Here is a 27,339-nt window from a genome sequence, read left to right as displayed (position 1 = left end):
TCGATGTCTCTCGGACGACGAAGATTCTACGTCGTCCGGCCAATGCCGCCCAAGGTCAGCGGGGGCTCGGCTGCGGTTCTGGAACGTGATTGGCCGGACGGCGTAGAATCTTCGTCGTCCGAGAGACATCGAATGCGTGGTAAGTATGTTTCAGCGTTTTTGACGATTGCTTTGTGATTCTTGCTTGGGTAAGCCTTTTAGCCCTGCAAATGAATGTTCATGCAAAACCACCGGACGTATGTAAAATATTGTACGACCAAACACTTTCTTTGATTTTATTTTATTTCGTATAACACGCGTGGTCCATAGAGATCTGACGAATAACTTCCAGCAACAAGGTGGTAGCAAGCATCCGGTAAAATAAGAAAAAATCAGACAGTCGGCAAACTTAAAAAGGGTTTAAAAATGACTACTGGCTTCTATGCCCACACCCTAGCTAACCTGATACAGGTTTGAAGCAAATTACGAAGTGCAGTCAATGGTTACAGAGCGCATAATTGGGTGTTATTGTTAAGTCTCTGTCGTGATATTCGACATAGAATGTTCTCTGGACGGAAAAGCGCGCGCAACTCGACGTCACCTCTTTCATGCGTCAGTGTTCTATTATGACGTCACAAAATCGAAAGAGGCTTCGCCTGACTGCTGGTTCAAACCGATTTGAGCATTACATATAGATTTTTTCGACGCCATGTTGCTGTACCATATAGCTATTCGGTGCAATTCGGATAAAGAGAAAGACCAATCAACCTCGAGTTCAGAACAATGCTGCTCCTTAACAGCACCGTCGCCTCGCGAAGCGCTAGCCTCGATCGCTTCGCGAGGCGATTCGCGATATCGGTTCACCTCTTCACTTCTTAGAGCGGAATCGAGTAGGTGGGCGGGTTGGCCAGGTATTTCTTGACACCGTCAATTTGCAGGACGGCGTCCTTCAGGGCCGTCAGCTTGGGGTACTTGGCGATCAGCTGCGGGTTGATCTCGGCGAACCGGGAGAGCCAGTGTCCGAGGAAGACGTCCTGCCAGATCGGCTGCGGGCGGAACAGTGGCGTCAGGAAAGTCCCGAAATGGTAGCTAAATCGTGCACTTTTCGTTTGTTTCTGTCAGTTGTAACTAGCCACCGTTTTGACCGTCCGACGTTCGTAATTTAAGGCAGAATGTCATTACCGTCATTACGAAAATCGTCGGTTTCAGTTTAGAATGACGGATACGTTGTCAGAAAAATATTCATCTTGGGCCAAAGCAGGTAACAAAACTGAAAGACGAGTCTGTGGATCGTGACTATCCAAACTATCCACATTGCGCCGATAGATGGCAGGGCTATCGTGTCGCGCGGTCACGTGACTGACCGCCCGGGGGCAATGCGGCTGGCCATTCGGTTGCGGCGCGGGTCAGGGGCGGACGTGGGGCTATTGTTCCGTGGTGTGGGAAAGCTAGCTTCCAATAAGTTTAAGAGTTGAAACAGAAAATTTTATTGGTGATCGTGAAGAGGTAAGTAACGCTTCGGGCCATACAACCGACCGTCTATGTCACAACCGAGCGTCTTTTTGAAGGATTCTTTCAAACTGGGCATTATTCAGGTAAACAAAAAATAAAGTGAATAAATCTAGCTGCCCCTACTTGGAGACGTTCGTTGGTAGGTACTTGGTTTATAGCGCTTTTTAAATCCACCAAATCGGTGGTGTCAAATACGTACCTTATCATCGGTGAGGAACTTGGTCGACATACGCGACTCCCAGAGGCCGAAGATCTTGGGCATCGTCTCCTCAAAGAGCTTCTTCTCGTCCGCAGCCTTCTTTTCAGCATCCTTCTCGAACCTGGTGAGTGAAGCATTAGCATTCCCTTAGCATCGTTAAGTTTAACCTAAACTTGACCTAGCAACGTGAATGTTATCGTGTCGTTTGGGGGTCTACGTTTGAAATTGGTAGAAATATATTTTAGCCTTTCCACAGACATTAAACTTCATTTCCTCAAATTGTCTGGCGTTAACCAGCTCAAATAAGCTGAATGCTTATTGCATCTCGTCCCCTCCATCCTTAACCCGCGCGGGGCTGGGGGGGGTAAATTTTACCCCCCCTCGCGAATTTTTGCGATATCTCAAAAACGGCGGCGCGCAGCGCCGCCAAACTTTCAGTACCTTTTCTTACATCAATTTGACACGTTCCCTGAAAATTTGAGCGAAATCCGTCGGAAAATTTTTGAGAAATTGACGTTTTAGTGACGTCATGTTCGTCATTTTCGCCTCAAAAACGGCAAAAGTTCAAACGCCGCTAACATCTTCATTTTTAAAGGAATCAAGACGTAACAAAAAGGTTATACGTAATTTTACTTTGTCTATCAAATGGCTATCTCGGTTTTTTGAAAATTTTGGATTTTGGCCTAAATTTTTTCAAAAAACTGACTTTTTTGGGAAAATCATTATAAAATCCAAAATTTTGAGTCTATCGAAAAAACCGGAATATATGTCAGAGGAGTGGTATATGTGCACCTACATACCAAATTTTAGAAGAATCGGTTCAAAAATGTGGGAGTTATTCAAAATTTTATGACGTCACGACACACAAAATTTTAGAAAAATTACTTTTTTGGAAGTTCTAGACCTCGTACGGAAACAAAAATAGCACCATTCGATTCGCCGTGAAAAACTGCATCAGATAGACACCTTTTTAGGCCTTAACAACCAACTTCGAAATTTGACCTCACTTGACCTGACCTTGACCTGACCTCGACCTGAAATTCATCCAGAGGTGGTCCATATCACTTATTGAGTGTGCCTATTGAATTCTATGAGTAAAATGACCCATAAAACATGTGTCGCACATGCCCTTTTCTATATTTTGTTTTTTGGTGACCTGACCTGACCTGACCTGACCTTGGCCTTGACCTCTGAATGATATTGTATGCAACGAATATTGTCTTGGTAGCCTAAGAACACGTTTTGGGCGATCAGTCTCAGTCCATGACTCCATTCTTCGGCAACTACGGTGCAAGGCCGATACTGTAGAAACTTGCAATTTGTACCCTTGACCTGACCTTGACCTTGACCTCAAACTTAAAATTAAGTACATGTTTTTAGTAGTTCGTGATGAGAGCTTTCGATTGGCGTTTGAATTTTCCAAATCGGACCGTTAGTTCGGGAGATAACAGGGGGGTAAAATTTACCCCCCCCCCAGCCCCGCGCGTTCGGCTGGAGACCCCAGCCCCGCGCGGGTTAAGGGGACGCAGAACAAATCGCTATCAGTAGAAGCGGTTCAATCCTCTCCCATTTCGTCCCATCCCATCCCATTCTATTCCATCCCATTCCATTCCATTCCATGCCCCCCTCCCCCCCCCCCACTCACATTGTGCTGAAGAAGGTCGAGCAGAGCTCCGCCATGGTATCGGCCGCCTCGTCGCCCAGGGCGTTCTTGAAGGGATCGGTTGACACCAGTCCCCCGATGGTTCCGGCGTAGCGGGCGATGGCCAGTGTCTGACACAGCGGCTTTCCGTTCACCTCCAGAAGCGGCACACTGCCGTACGGCGTGGCTGGAGCCAAGAGAAAGTCAGGTTAGAAAAGGTTTGGAGAAGGTAGAATGGTATGATGTTGAGTGGATTGGGATGCGAGAGGGTATAAGTTAGAACGGTACAAATGGGTTGGCAGGAGGGAGAGAAAAGTCGAACGATACAAATTACAATATGGAGTAACTGAGGGAGAGTTAACCCTCGCATGTGTGCGGCGTTTGCCAGCTTCTAATGTGTAGGGGGGGGGGGGGGGGGGGGGTCGGTTGGACCCCCCCTTGCCGTTTGGCCCCTGATCGAGCTAGAGCTTCGCGGAAAAAACGAGCGTGTTGCCCGTGACGAGAGGAAGCCGATGATACCCAATTTTAAGGTCCTAGGTCATTGGTTGACCTTCCACGTCAGGTCAATGACCCAAAGTCGGGAAAATCGGGACCTGTTAGAAAGTCGTAAAGTGTGGCTGCTAAGGGGTTTTTCGGGGTGCTGATCACGAATATCGTGTTAGTTTTGATCACAGATGATGTCTTGAAGCATTTAGACCAGGTCGGGTCAGGTCAGGTCAGGTCAACCAGTAGGCGTCGTGACGGGTATTCGTAGTACGTGTCAACCGCCTCTGACAGCTTCGTAACATGTTACGAAGTCACCAAAACTACTTCGTAAATGTTCAAATGGTTGCTAAATTCGAATTCAGCTCCAAAAACTAGCCTAGCAACATGTAAAACTCTAAAAGTGAACCGAGATCACCCGAGGTCACCAAAGGTCAATGACCTGACCTGACCTTCAGGTGACCTTGACACACACGGGAGTAACATCAAATCACATGTTTGAACGTTTGAAACCACGAAAAGCTTGCAAACACGCGGCTAGTGCGAGCCGACAGTTACGCGAAATCGCGATTCCGGCCAAACATGGTCTCGGAAAAGAGGTCACAGGTCAAAGGTCATTTGGGTCAGGGTCATGAAATTTTCAGGGTAGGTGTAAAATTGATCGATGCGAGGGTACTGAAAGTTTCGTCGCGATCGGCCGCTTTTTACGCGAGTTATTCGCGAAAAACCATGGGGGGTCCATCCGACCCCCCCCCCCCTACACATGCGAGGGTTAAGCTAGAAATGTATGGTATTTGATGTCTTTGGTCCTTGCTGGGGTAGGTAGAATGGAAGTTAAAGCGGCACAATATGGGGTGGCTGGGGTTTCCTTTTATTCAAGGAAAACAGCGTACTTTTGACATCAATTTCGGACGTTGTGGGAGAGGCAGATTCCTAAATGTCCCTGCTATTGTTATATTGTCCTCTGCTAACATCCGCTAATGTTTGTTGCCACCATAAGTATTTGTGTCTTTGCATGTCCACCACCATTCATCACTGCTATAATTGCGACTGCCTTCATAAATCTTGTCACTTCACTTCAGCCATGAACCAACACCAATGGTCGGCACCAATAAATCACCGCCAATGGTCGTCCAATTTCAATGCGCTTTGTGCAGTTGCACCATTAGTGAAAGACGTTGCTTCAGAGAAGGTGCTAGTGACCATGAGCCAAGCTCGTGATAGTTATACAACTTGGGGGCTGTTCGATATTAGGGCATAGGCACCAGGTGGTCTGAAGCAGCCAGGGACACATGAGCGATCATGCAGGGCCTGCATGGGTCGCCCTTACGCTGTTGATAGCAGTGAGGCCAGGTGCCTAGCAACGCATGAATAGGTGTCAGGGTACCAGGCCAACTCCTAACAGACAGAATAACGATTGAAGGAACATAAGACGATCAAAGAACGCTCAGAAACGGACACCGATCACCGTCGTGTGAAGCCAACCTTGAATAAAGAGCCAGTGAGTGTAAAATATTTGGTTATTATTACATAGACGTATTGATATAAATGGGAAAGGCAATGGGAACGTGTTCTTTTATATTAAAATTGGTTACACATGTGTTTCGGGAATAATCCCTTGGTCACATGTGTAACCAATTTTAATATAAAAGAACACGTTCCCATTGCCTTTCCCATTTATATCAAAATATTTGGTGTTTGAGATGTGTATTAGACGCAGAAGCTATGCGTCCTCGGTCCTGCAATACCTAAAATGTAGTACATAGACCTAGAGATTAAGTATTACTAATTCTTACGCTGAATGTTTGAATACTTGCCGCACAGCACCATCGGATCCAAACGTGATTGGGAGGGGGGGGGCGGGGGCTCAATGACCGAAAGTTATTTTCGGCTGTATAATTATGATATCTCTTAGAAATCGCTCCTGAGGGGGAGGGGACAATCGGCAAGTTGGTGGAAAGTTGCTATTGACTAGGAAGAATAACGAATTGCCAAAGTTCATGACACTCAGTAGCCAAAACATCGTTTTTTTTTCTGGGGGGACAACCAGACCTCCTTGAAGTGGACAATTGAGGGATATGCCCCTAATCAGTGATCGTAAAGTCTGGTGGCGTTTCTTCTGAGTAACTATTTACCCAACCGTCTCACTTGCAACCGGTGCAAATAAAGCTCCCGATGGTAGACCCCTACAGAACCGCGGGGTCATGATGAAGCCTGTAAGATGTATCATCACACGACCCGCTATGTCAGCGTGACGTATCTCTGCCTCGTCATTCCGTGACGCTCACAAACACCGAGTTTCGTGATAAATGGTATACTGCGTGAGCGGCGGCGTCCAAGGCCTCCCTCCCCTGCTCTGCCTGCTCCGCTCTCGCTCTCTCCGCGCTCAAGGTCAGACGAGGTCACGCGGCGGTCGGGGGATGGAAATGCTGATTCATTGTGGAGAGGCGCTCAAACACCTGAGGGGTGGAAATGATGGGAGCTGGATGCTGGAATGGACTCGACAATGGACATAGATGACTGGAGTGGACTGGGCTGGAATGGACTGGAATGGAATGGAATGGGCAATGGATATGGACGACTGAGCTAAACACAGCCAACTGTATTGGACAGTGACGAATGGAATGGACATTGACGACGTCACTCTAGACTGCGTGGCGGCAAGGGCCAAGGTTCTTACGGATGGCAGTAACTTGTTTAACAATGTTCCAATGAACTGTTAGGTAAATGAGCGGTTGGATCGGGTAGATAGCGGGATGACCACCTGTTCAAAACCTGGATGACTGGATGGTTTAATTAGGGCCAGTTATCGAGACAGCTTCATTACCTACCCAAAATTGACGGCTCATGTGATTTAGTTAATTTTATCGATGAGCTGAGCCAGAAGCAACATTTTAACGTTGGAGCACAAGGTTACGTGAAATACCTGCTAGGAGCTTTTAACTTCCTGATACGTTTTCTTGTCGATTTTTATCCAAAGTTGTCATTTTATTTATGTAGTCTTATTTTATTTTATTCGCGCCTGATCTTATGATGTTTACACTAATAATTCTTGGATAAAACGCGGCTGCCAGTCAGTTCAAGGCCTTGTAGTCCAGTTTCAGTGAAACGGCCAATTTCCTCAGTCATTCACGATCATTTTTAGATCAAACCACTCCAAATACACCCACTAGGCACAGACATTCCGCATTTACATGCCTAAATGCCTGGTGTATTATACCGAACTGCCGGTCCCAAACGCTGGTGTCCGCATCTGTGCACCGGATGTCGGCCTAAATGATCGCGCCCCGGGGGCATAGAAAACACATGCCAGCGCCGCCCGCCGGCCGGCGGTCTGCGCCAAGAGGTCATTGGTCTTCTGTCCTCCCTCCCCTCCCCTCCCCTCCCCTCCCCTCCCCTCCCCTCCCCTCCCCTCCCCTCCCCTCCCCTCCCCTCCCCTCCCCTCCCCTCCCCTCCCCTCCCCTCCCCTCCCCTCCCCTCCCCACCCCACTCCCAGCCGCGTCCCAGGGTCGCACGCCGCCCGCCGCGGGCCAGGACAGGACGGGACAGTTTCGTCCCGCTTGACAGGCGGACAGTAGGGAAAGGAGCTACTTAGCGCTAAATGGTGAACAAAGCAGCCGATGATTTGACAAGGGATGAAATTACAGGTTCCTTCTGGGGGGTGGGCGATTGAACGGATGATGATATGCTGAAGGTGGGGGGAAGGGATGGAAGCGTTTGAAGGAGGTGTCGAAATGTGAAACGATTGTGTGGTGAAAAGGTAGTAAGACGTCATACAAAGGGTTTTGAATGATGACGCTTAAGATCAGGTCATTTTATTACCGATATTTTTAAATTAAACATCAAGCGCAAATCACGTTCCCCGTAATAAGGCTCTTTTAAAAATCGTGCAAAAAGGGTGATAAGATGTTAACCGATAACACGACTTTACAGAACCCCATACAGATGACAGGTTATAATACACACATTCCCAACTCAAGGATAAAAATACTCACTGGGCTTCTTCGCCGGCCAATCTTCAAATCCGAACTTTTCCTGCTCGAAGGCCTGTCCTCCGGCTGCCAAGATCCAGCGGATGGGCTCCCCACGGCCCTTGCCGTCAAAATACACCAGCTTCAGAGACGGCATCTTGGTGGTTGGACTGGAGAGGGAGAAGAAAACGTCACACGTCAGTAGTCAGATGGTTGACAAAAAACATGAGTACTGAAAGGAAAGAAAATGAACGGTTCATTGCGTTGAAGTGGGTGAAGATTGATGCAAGATGGCGAGTTATCATTGGTTCTAAAAAAGCTGGGGAATATTTTGTGAAGTGTTGAATTCATTCCTGAATATTGATGCACTATAGATACTTGGGAAAGTAGTTAACACTGCTCCAAATAGCATTGATGAAACTCGTGACATTGGTAAAATTGAATCGGCGCGACTGAAATCAGAACTTGTTTACAAGATTACCAGACCATGTGACAGGCGGTCACAAATTACAACACACAGACTAGGAACAGACAACAGTGGTAGTTAGTACTTACAGACACGCGCACACTATCTGAACTACACCGTACATACCTAAATGGAGCGATGACACGACCTGTAACTGCTATCAAGCCGCCGGAATGACTGCGTGTGCCGATAGGCAAGTCCAAGCTCAGTGTTTATCTTTTATCGGTTGTATTTGTGACGCTACACATGCTGCCATTCGAGTGTACCCATTACACAGGTGATTGGCAAATCACATGTGTGCCCGGCAGCGGACCTGGCTGATGACTCTGTGGTGGGGAGGGGTGGGGAGGCGGGGGGGGGGCAGGGAGGGGAGGGGCAGCAGATGGGGATGAGAGGGAGCTAGATCGAAACTGGTCGACAGCTCTGTAAACAAGCCCCAGCCAACGGGAGATTGAGTGTTGTTTGCATATGCTCATGACGAGGCTAGGGCTGACTGGACGCTTTGACATGGTGATGAAGCCGAAACGGTGGCCATTGGAATGTAAGACAGTCTAAAGGGAAGCAAAGAAGGCTAAGACAGACAGTGCACTAATGTTTACCAACTTGAGCGGGTATATTCAAAACAAACATCGTGCTCCGTGGGGGCTTTGTGCAAGCTAATCGTCTGTGGGAAACGGCCTGAATAATAATTATGTTCGTACTTATTAACCGTGAGTTGAGTACGGTACTGCTTACACAAAATAAAATGAAAATTAAGCAGCCAATTTTACAGCAGGCACGCTTAACCGGAACTTAACCGAAACAGCACACATGATAGGTATTAGATGTTTCGTCGATATGAGCTTTATTTATAAGAAACATCTTTTTAGAGACATCAAGTAATCACCCCTTGAACTATATTTATAACATAGCTTGATTATGTTCGCTAATATTTACAAGCTCATAGCACGGCAAGTCGGCTCTGCGTTCTGTGCTACTTCGCTCTATGACAAAAACTCTCGCCCCAGACGAAATCTGTCCGCGTCGGTCTGTTTTTGCAGATGGTCAGGACAGACCGTTGGTGGTTTTTGTCGCGGGCCATGGTCCCCACAACTGTGGCTGAAAGAACTAACAAGTGTGAAATGAAACCGGTACGTTTCCGTCCGACCGACAGCGCCGCTGATTGGTGAGCAATGGTTAGGGACATGGGTTAGACTTTTCTTTTGTTTCTGAAAATGCAAATAAATATAAAAATATTTTGATTTCGATACGGTACAAAAATGGTTGTCAATTTTTACCTACCGTTGTGTCTAAATGAGTTGGTAAATTCGCCAGCCATTATGTGGGCATTGATGTGGGCTTTGAGCTGAATATTCTTTTTAATGTGTTTTCTTATTTCAAAGGTACGCAATCTTTAATCTTATGCATCTGAAGAGAAGGAAATCCGGTATAAAGGTATGTTTAACCCCCCCCCCTTCCCTCCCCATTGAGATGAGTCTGAATAGAGCAAAGGAAGTTATGTGGCTACTGGCTATATAAGGGCCAAGACATGGAGGAACGACGAAAGGCTGTGTTCGTGTTCGTTGTCCTCGACTCTCATTTCCCCGTTCAATACTACCGATGGCCGGTTCTCTGCAGTTGTCATGGCAACGGCGTGTTCTTCAACATATTTAGCACATTAGGCCGGCTGCACGAGCTGTGATAAGTATAGGACTTGATTACCATGGCAACGGCTCAATAGGTGGAAATATACAGCGACGTCGAGTGCAGCATTGCTGGGACAAATGTGTGAAGCTTTTTATATTAATATTCATATCGATTGATATAATGTTTTCTTTCTTTTTCATTGTTCTTTTTCGCCTTCTTTGTTGATTTCCTCGTTTTTTATTCATTCCATTCGTTTCCGCAAGCTAGAAAAATGTATAGAAATTTAAAAATCGCATGCCTTCCCTTCTTCCCTGCAGAGATACGTTGTCTTTCTGTAAACCTGCTCAGTTTCGACGATTTCATGCTAACGACTAACGTAAGACCTCAGAGGCAAACACCGATGGGGAAGGGGAAGATGCTGGTCGGATCCCCCTCTCCCTTCCCCCCCCCAATGATCCATCACGCGTGTGACAATGAGGAGGAATTCGCCCGTCTCCGCTTCTAACCCGCCCCGAGGTCAGTCAACCCATGCGGAGAGGTCAACCCGACCCCAGTTCACCCGATGAATATTAACTCGGAGTTTTCCCAAGTGGCTCATGTTTGCAAGGCGTAGCAGAGGCGCTAGCAACAAGCCGGGACCAAATATGGGACTGAAAGGAGCGATCACTTGAGGAGATATGAGAAAATGGTTGTTGGATTGTTCGGTCAGAGTGTGTAGCGCGTTCACTGGAGTATGGCTTCATTGATTACGCGCTTTTCCAGCCGTGACACAATTCGGCTTAGAATCCGTGTGCATACCGTATATACAAAAGGTAGCATTGCACATAACCTTTTCACTGTTTTATATGAATGTGTTTCTGCCAACTTATCAGTTTTGTGATCGTTTATGTTTACAAACTCAGTCACCCGAAACTATCGCTAATTCGTACATCCATTTATCTACCACAGCTGTTGACGGCCCTGTTACTTTCTAAAATCGTTATTAATCGTTATTTTTATGTTTATAGTTATTATATATATATATATATATATATATATATATATATATATTATATATATATATATATATATATATATATATATATATATATATATATATATATATATATATATATATATATATATATATATATATATATATATATATTTTCTTTTAGACAAAGACCATTAAACGTAATAGCACTTTCACATTTCGAAAGCTTTGTTTGTGTTTTTATGATCTTATTGACTATTTTCTTGCTGTTTTCGTCAATACGATGTATCAGATCGGCAAAGTTCATGTAAAAATATTCGTTAAAGTTCGACGCGTTTCGAATGTATTATACATTCATTTTCAAGTACACTGTGAGACACTCGTTCAAATAATGCGTACATGGACACGTTTGAAAAACAATATACAGGTCACGAGTAAAATCATAAATAACACTTTCAGTTTCAGCGCCCATACTACAACAGTAAATATGATCACGTCACACATAGCGCTAGTCGGGTTGGGTTGCTTGTGTTGGTGTTGTTCTGCGTGTTTGTGGGTGTGATGTGTGCTGCATTGTACCCCAGAGAGCCAGTTTTTCTAGGCGTGCGTTTTTCTGTTCATTGATGCTTGGTGTGTGGTCTCTGATGTGTATGGCCTCTGTGATCTCTACGCGTCTGGGGTCAACTTTAACGAATATTTTTACATGAACTTTGCCGATCTGATACATCGTATTGACGAAAACAGCAAGAAAATAGTCAATAAGATCATAAAAACACAAACAAAGCTTTCGAAATGTGAAAGTGCTATTACGTTTAATGGTCTTTGTCTAAAAGAAGATTTATTGCCGAAGTTTACAAATATATATATATATATATATATATATATATATATATATATATATATATATATATATATATATATATATATATATATATATATATATATATATATATATATATATATATATATATGCGCAAAGAATTGACGCAAACTTGATGAAAATTTTGGCTCGTTATTTGCACGCAAATTTGAGATATAGGCCTTCAAAGTTCGGAACGTTTTTTTTGGGCCACCCGGTATATATATATATATATATATATATATATATATATATATATATATATATATATATATATATATATATATATATATATATATATATATATATATATATATATATATATACCGGGTGGCCCAAAAAAAACGTTCCGAACTTTGAAGGCCTATATCTCAAATTTGCGTGCAAATAACGAGCCAAAATTGTCATCAAGTTTGCGTCAATTCTTTGCGCATTGGTATGCCAAATTATAACACTCTATCATCATTTTCAAGCCAGCAATCTTAAATTGAATTAAGTAAGACGTTTTTTTTTTTGCCGATGTTGGACGGTAGTGATGATTGGCTTAGACGTACCATGTTAGGAAAAAATAGAAAAATGGAACACGTGAATGAAACCAACACGTGTGCTGTTATTTTGAATATTTTTGTCCCACTTGTGTAAATACTGGGCCAAAATGGTGTCAATGGATGCCACTCGTTTCAACACCGAGTCCTGTTTCGAGCAGAAGGAGTGGCGCAGTGCAAGGGTTACTGCTAATTGCCCTCCCTTCAAGAAGATCAAACAGTAAATCGACCGAATAAGGAAAAAAGGCTAGAGGGAATGTGCCACCCTAAGGCCTGAACCATCAGTGAGGCTAGTTGCCAGTAGCAGTCATGGCTGCAGGCCGTGGTACCGAGATGGAAGTAGCCCGTTCACTAACATTTTTTCTTTTAGCAAACATCTGAGCAAAAAAGTAATTTTTACATGGCATGCTAGAAACACGAACCATTTAAAAAGTAATTGCCCGAATAACATAAAAATTATACAATTTACTGAAAATATATGCCGCATTGACTATTGGAAGTTTCAATGTTGTGTCTTTATCACTTTCTGAGAAATGTTGATTTAAAGTTGGGAACGTTTTTTCTGGGCCACCCGGTATATATATATATATATATATATATATATATATATATATATATATATATATATATATATATATATATATATATATATATATATATATATATATATATATTTGCATATATATCTTTAATTATCGTTATTGATCGCTAATATCTACTGACTAGAGGTCCCGCAAAAACAGCCTCTGATTAAAAATGAGCCTCAACTTAAAGGTAGACTGCCACCTTTTTCCACAAAACGGTTTTCACTAGAGCTGAGCCACCTATGTCCCAGACTGAAGTCGGTTTTCCGAAATTCGAACCCGTTTGCGAGAAATCGGAGACCAAAGTTCAGTTTGATGCCATTTTTTTAGTCCAAGAAAACCGACATCTCTACTGTTTATCGATAACTTTGAAACATGAATTTTCTTATCTTTTGGTAAATATATGCCAAAACTTTGATTGTTTCGAGATCAGAGAAGAATTTTGGAGTGTCAAAATAAAAGTTAAACTTATATATTCAGTAGTTCATTTTTTCCAAAAAAGTGTGGGAAATGGGGTTTAACATGGGCCAGACCCATTCCAAATGAGCCATGATTTTTTAATGTTTTACGAACTTAAATGCAAAATAAATTAAACATGGCCAATTTCTCATTAAATCATATATTAGTAAATTATAAAATACCTTACTTTTTCAAATAAAATGTAATAATCTTATGACCTTGAAGTCTAGTGATGTGTAAACATTGTCGCTAGACATTAACCGATTGATAATTGTATGAAAATCGACAATTTTTTCGCGATTCACGTGATGATACTTTGTCAGGTGAATTCTAAAATTTTGTTTTGTCCAGGGAATAAATCATAGGACGATCTGAGAAAACTTTTTGAAGGTGGCAGTCTTCCTTTAAGGTGAAGTCACCATTCAACATACTTATTTTATCGAACATCTTTACCTGTTTAACGACGTTAAAAACAATCTCCCAGGTTTCCCACCCTTATTATCAACCATTTCCCTCTCCCCTATCTCTCGGTCTCTCACCACCTCCCGCCTTCTCACCAGTCACCACCACCCTCTCACCCGCCCAGCTCACCTGGCTTCGACCGGAGCTGACGAGCGAGATGAGCACACACTACCCATGTGAGAGAACGACTGTGGCGGAGACCGACCCTCGGCGGCGGCGGCGGTGGCGGCGGCGGCGGCGGCGGTGCCCGGGGCGGTTGGCATACCGTCGCCGCCGCCGCCGCCGCCGCCGCCGCCGCCGCCGCAGCAGCGTCGTGCGCCAGCGTGTGATGACGAGGCGGCCGTGTGAGCGGTGACGCCTCGAAAGTACCGACTGAGCATGATAAGGCAAAAATTGCGCGTGTAGGCGACCAGGATGCGTGGGGATTGCGCCACGGAATTTGAGGAGGGGAGGCAGGGAGTCCGTTTTCTTGTTAAGGTATGTGACTGGGTGCGCTTTCTTACATGTCTACCAGTGTCGGTAACGGTCAAATTATATATTTCAAATTGATTCAACTCTTTCGGCGGAAAGATATCCAGTGCCCCGCTGGGCTATTCAGCCATACGCGCCCTGCTGGGGGGGGGGGGGCAGATTCTGCCCCACCTGTCTAACTTCCGAACCGATATGGTCGTAGAAAGACGGGGAAAACGGCAATCGAAAGCTCTCAACAAGGCGGCAACAACAAGGCCCAACTCTTTTTGCTCAAGTAGGTCAGAGGTCAGGTCAAGGTCAGGTCAAGGGTACAAAATGCAAGTTTCTACAGTATCGGCCTTGCACCGTAGTTGCCGAAGAATGGAGTCATGGACTGAGACTGATTGCCCAAAACGTGTTCTTAGGCTACCAAGACAATATTCGTTGCATACAATATCATTCAAAGGCCAAGGTCAAGGTCAGGCCAGGTCAGGTCAGGTCACTAAAATCAAAATATAGAAAAGGGCATGTGTGACACATGTTCTATGGGTCATTTTATTCATAGAATTCAATTGGCACACTCAATAAGTGATATGGACCACCTCTGGATGAATTTCAGGTCGAGGTCAGGTCAGGTCAGGTCGAGTGAGTTCAAATTTTGAAGTTGGTTGTTAAGGTCTAAAAAGGTGTCTATCTGGTGTAGTTTTTCACGGCGAATCGAATAGTGCTATTTTATTTCCGTACAAGGTCTAGAACTTTCAATAAAATCATTGAAAAAAAAATTGTTGTGACGTCATAAAATTTTGAATAACTCCCACATTTTTGAAACAATTCGTCTGAAAACTGGTATGTAGACCACTTCTCCGACATATATTCCGGTTTTTCGATGCACTCAAAATTTTGGATTTCATAATTATTTTCCCAAAAAAGTTAGTTTAAAAAAAAATGGGCCAAAATCCAAAATTTTCAAAAAACGAGATACCCATTTGTGATTTGATAGACAAAGTAGAATCACGTATAACCTTTTTTTGTTACGTCTTGATTCCTTTAAAAAATGAAGATGTTAGCGACGTTTGAAATTTTGCCGTTTTTGAGGCGAAAATGGCGAACATGACCTCACTAGAACGTCATTTTCTAAAAAAAAAAAAAAATCCGACGGACTTCGCTCAATTTTTCAGGGAACGTGTCAAATTGATGTATGGTAAGGTACTGAAAGTTTGACGTCGCTGGCGTAACGCGTTTAGAAGTTAATGGCGAAAAACGGGAGGGGGGGGGGGGCAGATTCTAACCTTCCCCCCCCCCCCCAGCGGGGCGCGGGATATGTCATTAGAGTGAATGGATATGGGATCTCACTCCTTTGCCAGATATGTGTTACGAGTATCGTATTTTCTCTATGGGACTGTCCGATTTGACAAAGTTGTGATCAATGGGGGGGGGGGGGCGTGGGGTAGCTTTGTTTACTTGACGCTAAAACGACTGTATATAACAGCGAATTTGGGCATAAGCTCCTTTGCATTCCAAAATATCGATTTCGCTTCACTGGGCATTTGGGCAAATACGTCTGGAAAGACAATTGGTTCATGAAGTGGCTGGAATATTTTCCTAGTTAGTTAACGCATTCCATTGTGTTAGTTTTGTACGAAGCAACTGGCATTGGAAGCTGGTCTGAGAAAAGTCTGCTATTCTCTACCGTTAAATAGTAAAGAAGTTCGTTGCTTCAGCATCATAGCACATACTTTCGAGGTTCAAACAGTGATCCATAATTATAAATGAATTATTCAGTAATAGGTCCACACAGTAGGCACAGCATTTCTTTTCCATAACTGCAACGCACATTTAACATTTTCGTCAGGGAGAAACTTGGCCCGTACGGGCAGTTTACCGTCCCCATTCACGCCGGCATACCACGGGGCTCATCTTGAAAGCGCAAAGTTACGGTCAGGTGCGTGATGTATTGCAAAGTTACGGCTGGGTGCGTCACCTGCACGCTGCACCCATGGTGCCATAGTATGTACTCCATGGCAGATAATGCCCGAGTTGCCTCGCACTTTGACCCTTGTCCCTTGCTAGCTGATCACATGACGCATCACAGTACAGGAAATAACCCATAACGTCTTGATCCGATATGATAAAATGGGCATGAATTGTTATCACATCGTGGTTTACAGATACCGTGTCCACTAGGCTTGTTAAATGAGTAAGTCTGAGAGCTACTTGTCAACCCGGGTGGACGATTTCAGTCTTCACCGGTCACACAGTGCGGTGGGGCGGGATTTCGGCAATTGGTGGAATTCTCGGAGTTCTCCTCGGGGTTCTCTCCGAGGCAGATAGGCGGACTGTCTCACTGAGGCAGCGAGGCTGGGTGTCTCATCGAGGCAGCGAGTCGCGGTGCGTCCCTGATCTCACGGAGCCCACAAGAGCACCGCCTTTGTGTCCTTTCTTTTCTGCGCCGGTCCTCAAATCGAAGAGACGATGGACTGCAACGGTATGTCACACGGGGATGGAGGAAGTCACCGCTCTCCACCCTGTGCCCGTACGGACGACCATAATACAACAAACAGTCCACAAGAAGATCGCCAAAAGTGGACAGCAAAAGATAAACAGAAGGCTTCCGGGGAACCGGAAGATCCACCAAAGCTTGACCAGGAAAGAGAGCCGGCAGAGAGGGAACAGGAAGAAGAGTCCTCTGAACGCAGACCGACAGAAGATACTGCTCCTGAAATGGACTCTGATGGGAAGCCTGATGAAAAGCCGCCTAGAAGCACTTCTTGGAGTCGAGCACTGCCTTCAAGCTGCCGCCAGTCGTGAATTTCAAATGAACCGCGCCCTGCCGAACTCGCTTAAGCTAAACACCGTAGGTTTAGGTATTCTACTGTACCCTGCACATTATCAATGTACGATGCAGGCTGGTGAATGTTTGAATTTATCAGTCTCGCTGATAAATGCATCAATCTCGCTAATCAATATAGCAATCGCGCTGATGAATGTATATCGCAATTAAGTCCACGTTATTAGGGATCTTTGTACTATTCACTTGGTTTTTCTGATTGACTTGATTGAACTGATCGGTAGAAGACGAAAATGATGCCTACTCGGGATGTGAAACAAGTCGGTATAATAATGTTGGACTGCAATGCTTCTGGTGATTGCTGAATAATTAATCGTTGTAATATGGCAAATGCTCGCGCTCGCGTATGTACATGTTCATGCTCGCGCGAATGTAGGTACATGCACGCGCGAAATGTATAGTCGACTACAGAATGATGTTCCACTTTTCACAGGCAATTATGTGCCTGGAGTGATAGGCTGTGCCGCATCGCATCACCCGGGCTGAGTTCACAAATTATAGCTTTGCCCCAATGCTCACAATCGACACGCTCAATTGCGTGATAAACGGCACAACTTAGCGCTCCGGTCAACTGATAGCTTCTGAGGAGTGGAACATCATTCTGTAGTCGACTATACATGCACGCGAAATGGGTACTTCTCCCTGCTACCCTCTATCCCCACCGACAGAGAAGTTTACTGCCCCAGCTTTATCTGCCCGTACCTATTGCAGATCTCTAAAACGGTGCATATGCGTCAAAATGATCTCGCAATCAACAGCATCTACTTCTTCTACAGGTGATACTGATGCCTTTTGGGTGCTGTGTGGAATGCTAATCCTGCAATTGTTATGGAATCACAAAATACATTATTACGATACCCTCTATCTGCAAACCGGACAAATATGCTTTCGGTTGTTTATGTCGGCGAACCTTATTCTCGACATATCCGTGCGATTTCAACATATAATCACATTGTTACACTATGAAAACATTACCGGAGACGAAATAATCATTTTGAAGAATAGCGTGGCATTTGTTACCTATGCATTACAAATTACAATGCACATTACCTTACACATTTTATGGGCACCGATGAACTCTGAAGTCCGGTCGCCCTATAATCACAAATCATTAATTACATTACACGTACCATACAACGATGATAATTCAGCTTAGCGCGAAATATTCTTGATCGAATCGGTGCTGCTCAGTGGCCCTTCCCTAAACCGAAAACATCATGCAGCAAGAAGTGTGCTAAATTTTTGCGTTCCGCTGTGTTTCAGGTCCGGTCGTATCAACCTCGTCCGCGGTCCGGCTGGTTCTCCGTTCTACGCTGTGGCCTGTGGTTTCTCGAGGAAGAAACCAACGCAAAGTCGACAGTTTATCCGGTGTTCCGCAGGCTTCTGCGTCGATCTGAGCTAACAAGGCTGGCTACATGGGCAGAGCGGCAGCTGCCAGCTGCCTTTGGCTGTCTAGTGGCTATACCGACATAGAAGATAGGTAACCACTTCAACTGCTGTTCGGTCTAAATCTGGCGAGCCCTATTCAAACTTCCCTAAAGCTGATAGCTGTCTGAGTCTCTGCTACGATGAAGCTCGTGCTTTCAGTTTTATGTCGTAACTCGTAAGGACAATTTCGTTACGTGTAGTTCGAGTGCCGTACAAACGGTTTCAGATTAGGATCTATTTTTGGGGAAAAACGACCATTCGCTTATGCGCACTATTCCCTTTTAATTGCTATCTTATCGTTTTACCATTATTGCCTTCTAATTTCTCATATGGCGGCCAGAAGTCCCTTTAATCCGGCACTGGCAGCCCCAGATTCTAGGATGACGAGGCCAGGGTCATCTCATTCCGGCTTCCACACTGCCCGCTACACTGTCGAGTGTCGCGTTTACATAACATTTTTGACGAGGCTCTAGCTCGTTTATTTGGCAATAATTTCGATGTAGTAGTATAACTATTCTATCTTCAACTATTTAGAGGGGATTAAGCACCATTGGCATCTTTTGCAACATCACGGACTGAGATATAAGCTTGCAACAAACCCTATGTAAACGCGTCTGTTGACAGGTCATTGGGATACTTTGCACCTATCAGTATCTATGGAGAGTCACCGCCTCAGCTGAATGCATTGCGTGCGGTCTACTGTGCAGGAAACGAGCAATGCTTGACGATTCCCATCCCCTCTGTTTTTCCCATAGAGCAACCTACAGAACGAGGCGGAGCGCCCGCCGCTGCAGATGGCGCCACCGGGACTGGCGAGCGACCTCCAGCAGCTGGCGCCGCCCTCGGTGGAGCTCACGCTGGCACAGATGGCAGCACCGTCGACTGGTCACCGGCGTCGGTGTTTCTCGAGCCGCTGAACCGCCCGGCCTGCACTGTCTATCACATTCACGCCCATCTATCATAAGTTATTAGTGCCCTCGGCGGAGCTCGCCGGTAACATAGATGGCAGCACCATCGCTAGAAGACCTCGACGGGCGTGGCGGTCCTTGTGAAATGTGAACTATATAACTAATATAGTGTAGTGAGCATCACGAGCGTGCTACTTACCACCATGAGACCACTGTCCGACTCACTTCTCTACCAGCTCAGTACCCAGTACCCACTGTCTGTCAGTTCCGAGGATTGATAAGAACTCGGAGCTTTGACGTGATCGCCGTTTTTGTCACGAATCTGATGTCGTGAATGTGATGATTGGCGATACTTGATGATGCTGTGCCGATCTCAAGCGATATTGTTTTGTCGTTCACTATTCCCTTTTAGCTCGAGGAAGAGGACATTGAGTTGAAATTGTGGGTATGACCTTAGGCAAGGGCTACATAAATACTGTGAACTCATAGGCATCGAAGGATGCGCAGTTGTTCGCTTATTGGATCTCAATTTGTGTCACTGGCAGTGCATTTCGAGTATGTGCCGCGATGCATCATGTGCTACGCGATAAGGGCATGTTCGATATTGCTATCTGCCGAGTTTGTTATCAGCCCGTGCTCTAAGCGTGTTGGCTGTGTGAATGTGGCATCGAAATGTGGCATGAATATGGTTTCGGGGCACGCGCTGATATGTCCAGTCAGCTCCCGAGAACAGATTCAGTGAGCGCTGACCGCAACTAGATGCTCGTAGCGCAGGCATCGAAGTCGTCTGTCTCATCTCATCACCTGTCGCTGTCCGATATAGGAACGGCCGTGCTCGGTGTCATCTCATCATTTGTCGCCATTTTGTCGCTCTCTGTTGTTGGAAACAGTGCCCTGGATGCTGGTATGAAAGTTTTTATTGAATATAATGGCCAATAAAACGCACATGAGCCAAATGTCTTGATGGAGTTTGCTGAATTGGGCCTTCCACCGAGGTAGAAATGCCGGGGAACACTGAAAATAGCGACATAAAGATGGCAGTTAGTCGAAGAATAGAGGTCTCTGGGACTCGCAAGACCAGACTAGATGGCAGCACAGAAGGCTAAACGGCTGAAAACACGCTCCAGAAACCCAGAGCTTCGTCCACAAGCCGCACCAAACCATGTATCGATGCCACTATAATACGGTCTAATGCGCTTGGAAGTGGGCGGAGCCTAAATAGCCCTCAAACTGAGATCGGTATAAGGCACTTCCAGGCGCCCCAACGGGTTTACCCTGGTGGCCGAGTGGATAGCGTGACGTCAGCATGCATTTTAGACTTTTGAAGGTTTGGGGTTCGAGACCCGTTTATGACGGAAAAATTTATCGTAAGTATGGGTGTTTCCGGGTCTCGAACCCAAAACCTCCGAAAGTCTAAAATGCATGCTGACGTCACGCTAACCACTCGGCCACCAGGGCAAACCCGTTGGGGTACCTGTGAGCGCATTATACCGATCTCAGTTTTAGGGCCAATTTGGCTCCGCCCACTTCTGCCCCATCGCCACGCCTTCTTTGGTGACGTAGGGACGCATCGCCGGGAATAAAGTCGCGTTTCATTGGTCGTTTGAAAACTGATCACTGTCCCTGAGCAGCTTTTCGTCTCGTATCAGTCTCGTATTCTCCTTGCTCTTTGTCGAAGGTAATTCTCACGCGGCACCCAGCCCACCTCCCTCCGATCCATCTCTAAAAGAGGCATTAGAACTTCACGCGTTTATTGAGACAGTAGTCAACAAACAAATATCAAATGGTTTCTCTAGGAAGGGGGAGGGTATCGTTGCATGGACCGAACAGTCTCGAAGCCGGGGGGGGGGGGGGGGGCGGAACGCCTCGGGCAAGGTCAGGCAGGTCAGTGCTGCCTCGCCGGGTGGCGGACGGGGCGGCGCCGGCGGCAGTCCGTTCCTGGCAGCTAGACCGGCCCGCCGAGCCGATTGACCCGATGATGACCTCTGATGGCCGCGGGCGGTGACAGCCGCCAATCTGGGCCGTCTGGGAGCGAGTGGAGACCGGAAAGGGGAAGCTAGGGGGGGGGGGAGGGACAGGAGAGGGAGGGTCAGGGTGCCACGGATTGAGGGAACGACTACAGGGAAGACTGGCCCCGCACGCAGGGAGCGGCATTACGCTTAGGTAGCGGCTACACAACAGTGCAAAGGACACATCGGAAAAAGTGAGACAATACACATTGAGCGGACAATATGATAGGGCACTTATCAATTTTTCTTTTTTATTTCTTACAAAATCATACAAATAATGATGATACAGAGCAATGGACAGTTTTGATAAATATCTATAAAAAAACAACAGCCCCACAACCTCATACTACCAATCTAAGCGACATGGAAAAATACATAAGATCATTACAATACAGAGCATTGCTTCTAAAGTCGACTCGACATCAGTCTCATCGCTAATCTAGCGAAGATACATGTAGTAGGATGGATATCAATAGACTTCATTCGTTGTCTCAAAATGCTAACGACAAGCACTACGGCCGGTTTCAGTACACCAGCTTGACGACTCATCCGCCAACACCGCAATATTCTAGCTTCTAAATGTTCCACACAAGTCTCTGGTCCTAAATAACTGCCCAAATATGGCTTCGTCGAGCAAACCACCGAACATTGTACATGGTTCGCATTTGGAGAAGTCAATGTTCTAGAAAATAAATAGCGCATAATGGAGCGTAAAACACCGAGGCGTTTAAAGAACTCGTTGATACAACCATCACAGCGAAAAGCGAGCAAACGAATAGATTACATACGAGCAAATCCAGGATGCAGACAGAGAAAGGACAATTATGAACAGAAAATATGTCGAAAGGCAATAACTCCTTCAATCTTTTGCCTTATCGCTCAACAAGTTGTTGCGATAATTGATGTAATTCAGATAGTTCATCATCAAAAGCTAGACGTACACATTTGCTTTCTGCACCTCTCGCTAAGTTCTCTGTTGATTTATACATTTTTTTTTTTATAATTTATAAGTCGCCCTTCATTCACTGCGGTCGCATCTCTTACCGGCATTCATCGCAATCTTAACATCTACATAGGTGGTATTCAGTGCATGCTCAACGATTGATATTCACTGCATGCCCTCCAAACGGCAGTACTCCCAAAGTACTTGGTACGGCAGGCATTCATTGCAATGCCGATACACTTTCAGTCTCGAATCGCTACGGGGTCACTATAGCCGGGATTCACTGCATCCCCTCTCATGCCGGTATTCACTGCAGGCCTCCCGCCGGTATTCTCTGCAACTCTGCCTTCAACCGGAATTCAGTATAGTTCTGACACCACCTCTGGCTCGGATTCACTGCAGACCCTCCTCCTGCCTGTATTCACTGCAGCTCGGACACCAGCTCTGGCCAGGATTCACTGCAGACCCTCCTCCCTCCCGCCGGTATTCACTGCAGCTCGGACACCAACTCTGGCCAGGATTCACTGCAGACCCTGCTTCCGCCGGTATTCACTGCAGCTCGGACACCAGCTCGGGCCGGCCGTCTCTACCGACACTCAGTCGTCGATGGCGACTATCTGCGCCGGACTGCTGGGCGGCCGTCGGCGGCGGCGGAGGCACCCCCGGTAGTCGCTCTCGTGCCGGTACCACACCAGGGATTGTGGGTCCCAGGGGCAGAGTCGGAGAGGAGTACCGTCCCAGGGTCGCGTAATCGGCTGAAACGGGGAAACAGGTCCGAGTTAGACGGGAGTGAGTGAGTGAGTGAGAGAGAGGGAGAGGGAGAGGGAGAGGGAGAGGGAGAGGGAGAGGGAGAGGGAGAGGGAGAGGGAGAGGGAGAGGGAGAGGGAGAGGGAGAGGGAGAGGGAGAGGGAGAGGGAGAGGGAGAGGGAGAGGGAGAGGGAGAGGGAGAGGGAGAGGGAGAGGGAGGAGGGAGAGGGAGAGGGAGAGAGAGAGAGAGAGAGGAGAGAGAGAGAGAGAGAGAGAGAGAGAGAGAGAGAGAGAGAGAGAGAGAGGAGAGAGAGAGAGGAGAGAGGAGAGAGAGAGAGAGAGAGAGAGAGAGAGAGCAGTGACAGCGGGAGCGATTGCATTGAGTTTGAGTTTCGTACGGCTTGTCAATTAGGACTGGTGTCTCACAAGTTCTGTAAGCAGACATCATCCACGGTAACCATGCTGGCACATAGCTACCAAAAGTCTGCTGCTCTAACACTTCACAAACTGCTACAGCAACAAAACAAATAACCTGCTTCTTTTAAAAACGAGTTCCATGTAACTTTGAACACCTCACCATATTGTCGCTAAAGCTCTTGAAAGCAGGTTCATACGTTCAACAGCCCTCCCGTTACCTGTGTCTCCGTTATGACTATGTTGCCTGCCTCTCCGTTGGGACTATATTTCCAGAGTCTGTTGGGAATATGTTATCTGCACTCTGTTAGGGCCATGCTTCGTTACCTGTGTCTCCGTTGGGACTATGGTCCTTTACCTGCCTCTCCGTTGGGACTATGTTTCCCGTGTCTGTTGGGACTATGCGCTGTTACCTGTATCTTCGTTGGGACTATGTTTACAGTATCTGTTCGGGACTATACGCTGTACCTGTGTGTACCTGTAACTATACCTGTAACACGGGCGGGATACCTGGTACAATGACATGCTTGTGACCCCCACGGTCAGGTCAGAGTCCGGACGTCGCCGTTTTCTGTACTCTGCGGTGTCAGGGTACAACGAGCTGCCGGCGGACCTGCGCGCTCTTAGTCAGGCTCGATTCAAGCCGGCACTGAGGGAGCATTTGTTTGACCGCGAGCGAGCCACTTAGCTGTCCTAGTTAGCACACGTGATGAGGGTGAATGTGTGAATGATTGCGGTGACTGTTGTCATATCCCATTCGATTTGTATATGCACAACGACTTGGACATAGAATAGCCGTGTTTCCACGGACATGTCTGTAATGTGAAATAAATAAATAATAAATAAATAAATATACGTGTTACCTGTGTCTCCGTTGGGACTATGCGCTGTTACCTGTATCTCCGTTGGGACTATGCGCTGTTACCTGTATCTCCGTTGGGACTATGGCTGTTACCTGTATCTCCGTTGGGACTATGCGCTGTTACCGGTATCTCCGTTGGGACTATGTTCCGTTACCTGTATCTCCGTTGGGACTATGCGCTGTTACCTGTATCTCCGTTGGGACTATACGCTGTTACCTGTATCTCCGTTGGGACTATGTTTACAGTATCTGTTCGGGACTATATTCCGTTACCTGTATCTCCGTTGGGACTATGCGCTGTTACCTGTATATCCGTTGGGACTATGCGCTGTTACCGGTATCTCCGTTGGGACTATGTTCCGTTACCTGTATCTCCGTTGGGACTATGCGCTGTTACCTGTATCTCCGTTGGGACTATGCGCTGTTACCTGTATCTCCGTTGGGACTATACGCTGTTACCTGTATCTCCGTTGGGACTATGTTTACGTTCGGGACTATATTCCGTTTACCTGTATCTCCGTCGGACTATGTTCCATTACCTATATCTCCTTTGGGACTATGCGCTGTTACCTGTATCTCCGTTGGGACTATACGCTGTTACCTGTATCTACGTTGGGACTATGCGCTGTTACCTGTATCTCCGTTGGGACTATATCCGCTAACTGTATCTCCGTTGGGACAATATTCCCTTACCTGTATCTCCGTTGGGACTATGTTCGGCCGGCTCGCCGGGCCGCTGGATGGTGGCGTAGGTATTCTGACCCTCCTCCTGAGGAGAGGGTGTCCTCCACTCCTCCGGCCGCCTCAGGATCACCGGACACTTGCATGCTCAGCTCCTGCTCCTCGTACATCTGAAGGAGACGGAGACACGGGCCAAAGGAAGAGGTTAGAAGACATGTGTCGGCACAGATTTGTGACATGAAGGCCACAAATTGCTCAGATGACTTACGCTAGTTGTGCCTCACCTGTGACTGATAATATTTAATACTACCGCAATCAAACATTAACCATTTATAATTATTCACCTGAGTAATTATCACACGTGAATATTGTAAAATTGCATAACACTCATTCGTGTGAATCACGGTCGCTGAATATATTTCTGTAAGCATAATTATTCATCCACCAGACAGTCTTGATCCTACTCTCTTCGAGGCCTAGCTATCTTCATACTGTAAATCAAACGGTACAAATAATCACAGTCCTGAGCTCCGTTACTTTGAGTTTGTTTCCGATCCAGAGAGGGTTCTCGGTGCCAGGCGGTGTTTCGGGCTGATCCACAGAGGCCCGCGGAGTGGGCGGCTGCGGCGGCTGCTTCACCTGGCGACAGACGGCAGGCGAGGTCAGGGGCACAGTAGAACAGAGGTAGAGGAGCGCGGATGATGATATCAGACTGAATACGATGAATAACAAGATAAATATTGTCTTGACGGATCTGCATATCTAATACGCATCACCTCTATGGACCCGATAATCATTAAAATAAAACGATAATTTGGTGCTCAGTTGCAATCAAATATCGCATTACGTTGCTCAAATATTAGTCAGCATAACAAGAACAGGCCCAAATCTTCACAAACTTGATCTTGTTCTCACCAACAAACTCGACATTTGACCTCCAAATTTACCAGACGCCACCACCACCTCACCTGCTCCTTGTAGGAGGGCACGGCGACCGGCACGGTTTTTAGACAGCAGCAGACGGCGCAGAATGTCACCAGGCCGATCACCAGCACCAGCAGTAGTGCCACCAGCGTCACCAGCGTCTGATTCGTCTCGTGAGAGGTGGGCGCCGCGTCAGCCGCCTGACGAGAGAGACGTGCGCGCGTCAGAGGGGTTCAACTGGACTTTACTTGTCACTATTCTCGGCTTAGCAGGTTAAGGTAATCGACTGGGCTTTACTTGTCCCTAATTCTGGGTTAAGCAGGCTAAAGCAATCGACCCCAGGGAAACGGACATCAACGGAGATTCAGACAGAACAATAAGATACCAGTAATGTATTGGACATCATCAAACGTAGTTAAGTTACCCTACATCCCACAATTACCGCATATTCCTCTCTGGCTTACGAAGTTCAATGCCAGCTGCCGTCGTAAAAACCCGCTTCAAGTCTCAATCCTTTCATGAGTCCCATCTGTGTGTACCTCTTTATGTGTCTATCTCCCTCCCTCCCTCCCTGCCTTCCCCTCTATTCCTCCTTCCTCTCTCCTCCCACTTCTCACCTGCACTTTCTGTACGTTGAGCGCGCCATGCTCCCTCTGAATGTAGTCGTAGTGGAGGTCGAACGCTCGCAGCACCTCGCCAGTGGGTACAATCTGCTGCCGGCCGTCCGCCACGTGGAGGTACATGTCTGACCTGGAAATACACACATACAGAACACGTCAGGATTCGATCTGCGAATTATGAGAGACACGTCAGAGGGTATTATCTCCCACCTGGGAATACATGAAGGGACTCGTCAGGTGATCTCGTCAGGTCATGTGTGACCTGGGAATACACAAGGCACATCAGGGATATATCATACCTGGCAATAGATAGGGGAGGAATGTCTGCAACATATTCCACCTGTAAAGATATGGCAGTCACGTCCCCATACATTCCGGACATTGGGGATATATGACGGGGGGGGGGGGGGGGGGGCGTCCGGCAAACACATACCTATCACCTAAAACAAAACACAATAACTAATGCATTTTTTCATAAGTATTCACAACTTATGTATACAGGGTGTGGCAGAAAGATTTACCTCTTGATTTAAAAAAAAAATATTTCGGTCCCGAACAAAGATATTCAATTTATTTTTGGTACACGTATTCAGTAGCATGTCACATCTCAGCAACGGGACTATGAACCAATATGGCCACCTTTGGTCTTCACCCCTGTCCCGAAACCTCTCCCTGCGGAGAGGCGCGGGCGCCGCACGGTGTCCTCGTCGAAATTCGACCATGCCGTCTCGAGGGCCAGCTTCAG

The 27,339-nt window shown here is 46.3% G+C and overlaps 2 protein-coding genes and 1 long non-coding RNA gene across 5 annotated transcripts; 1 reads left to right on the top strand and 2 right to left on the bottom strand.

Annotated features, from left to right (window-relative positions):
• Positions 1 to 261: 261 nt before the first annotated feature.
• Positions 262 to 14,000, bottom strand: LOC122375516 (glutathione S-transferase-like). Of its 3 annotated transcripts, none has more exons than XM_043354969.1 (5): positions 13,890 to 14,000; positions 7,811 to 7,956; positions 3,336 to 3,519; positions 1,691 to 1,811; positions 262 to 1,025 (listed from the first exon to the last, which is right to left on the bottom strand). In XM_043354969.1, exons 1-5 carry the CDS (start codon positions 13,934 to 13,936, stop codon positions 855 to 857), a joined length of 669 nt encoding a protein of 222 aa, XP_043210904.1. In that variant the 5' UTR covers positions 13,937 to 14,000; the 3' UTR covers positions 262 to 854. The 3 variants fall into 3 exon arrangements, with proteins under 3 accessions (XP_043210904.1, XP_043210906.1, XP_043210905.1); XM_043354971.1 differs by lacking the exon at positions 13,890 to 14,000 and adding an exon at positions 8,379 to 8,447; XM_043354970.1 differs by lacking the exon at positions 13,890 to 14,000 and adding an exon at positions 8,342 to 8,380.
• On the top strand, positions 1,360 to 19,944 carry LOC122375517. The gene is made up of 3 exons (XR_006255414.1): positions 1,360 to 1,485; positions 18,322 to 18,538; positions 19,242 to 19,944. It is a non-coding gene; the product is annotated as an uncharacterized LOC122375517 (long non-coding RNA).
• Positions 19,945 to 21,640: 1,696 nt separating this feature from the next.
• Positions 21,641 to 26,935, bottom strand: LOC122375518 (cadherin-87A-like). Its single transcript, XM_043354973.1, has 5 exons — positions 26,592 to 26,935; positions 26,019 to 26,174; positions 25,588 to 25,689; positions 25,063 to 25,220; positions 21,641 to 23,101 (listed from the first exon to the last, which is right to left on the bottom strand). The coding sequence occupies exons 1-4, from the start codon at positions 26,715 to 26,717 to the stop codon at positions 25,080 to 25,082; spliced, it is 525 nt and encodes a 174-aa protein (XP_043210908.1). The 5' UTR covers positions 26,718 to 26,935; the 3' UTR covers positions 21,641 to 23,101; positions 25,063 to 25,079.
• Positions 26,936 to 27,339: the final 404 nt, after the last annotated feature.

This window comes from Amphibalanus amphitrite, unplaced genomic scaffold, assembly GCF_019059575.1.
Source record: "Amphibalanus amphitrite isolate SeventyFive unplaced genomic scaffold, NRLGWU_Aamphi_draft 001858F_arrow, whole genome shotgun sequence".
Classification (NCBI taxonomy): Eukaryota; Metazoa; Arthropoda; class Thecostraca; order Balanomorpha; family Balanidae; genus Amphibalanus; species Amphibalanus amphitrite.
This window is presented reverse-complemented; position numbering and strand designations above follow the sequence as displayed.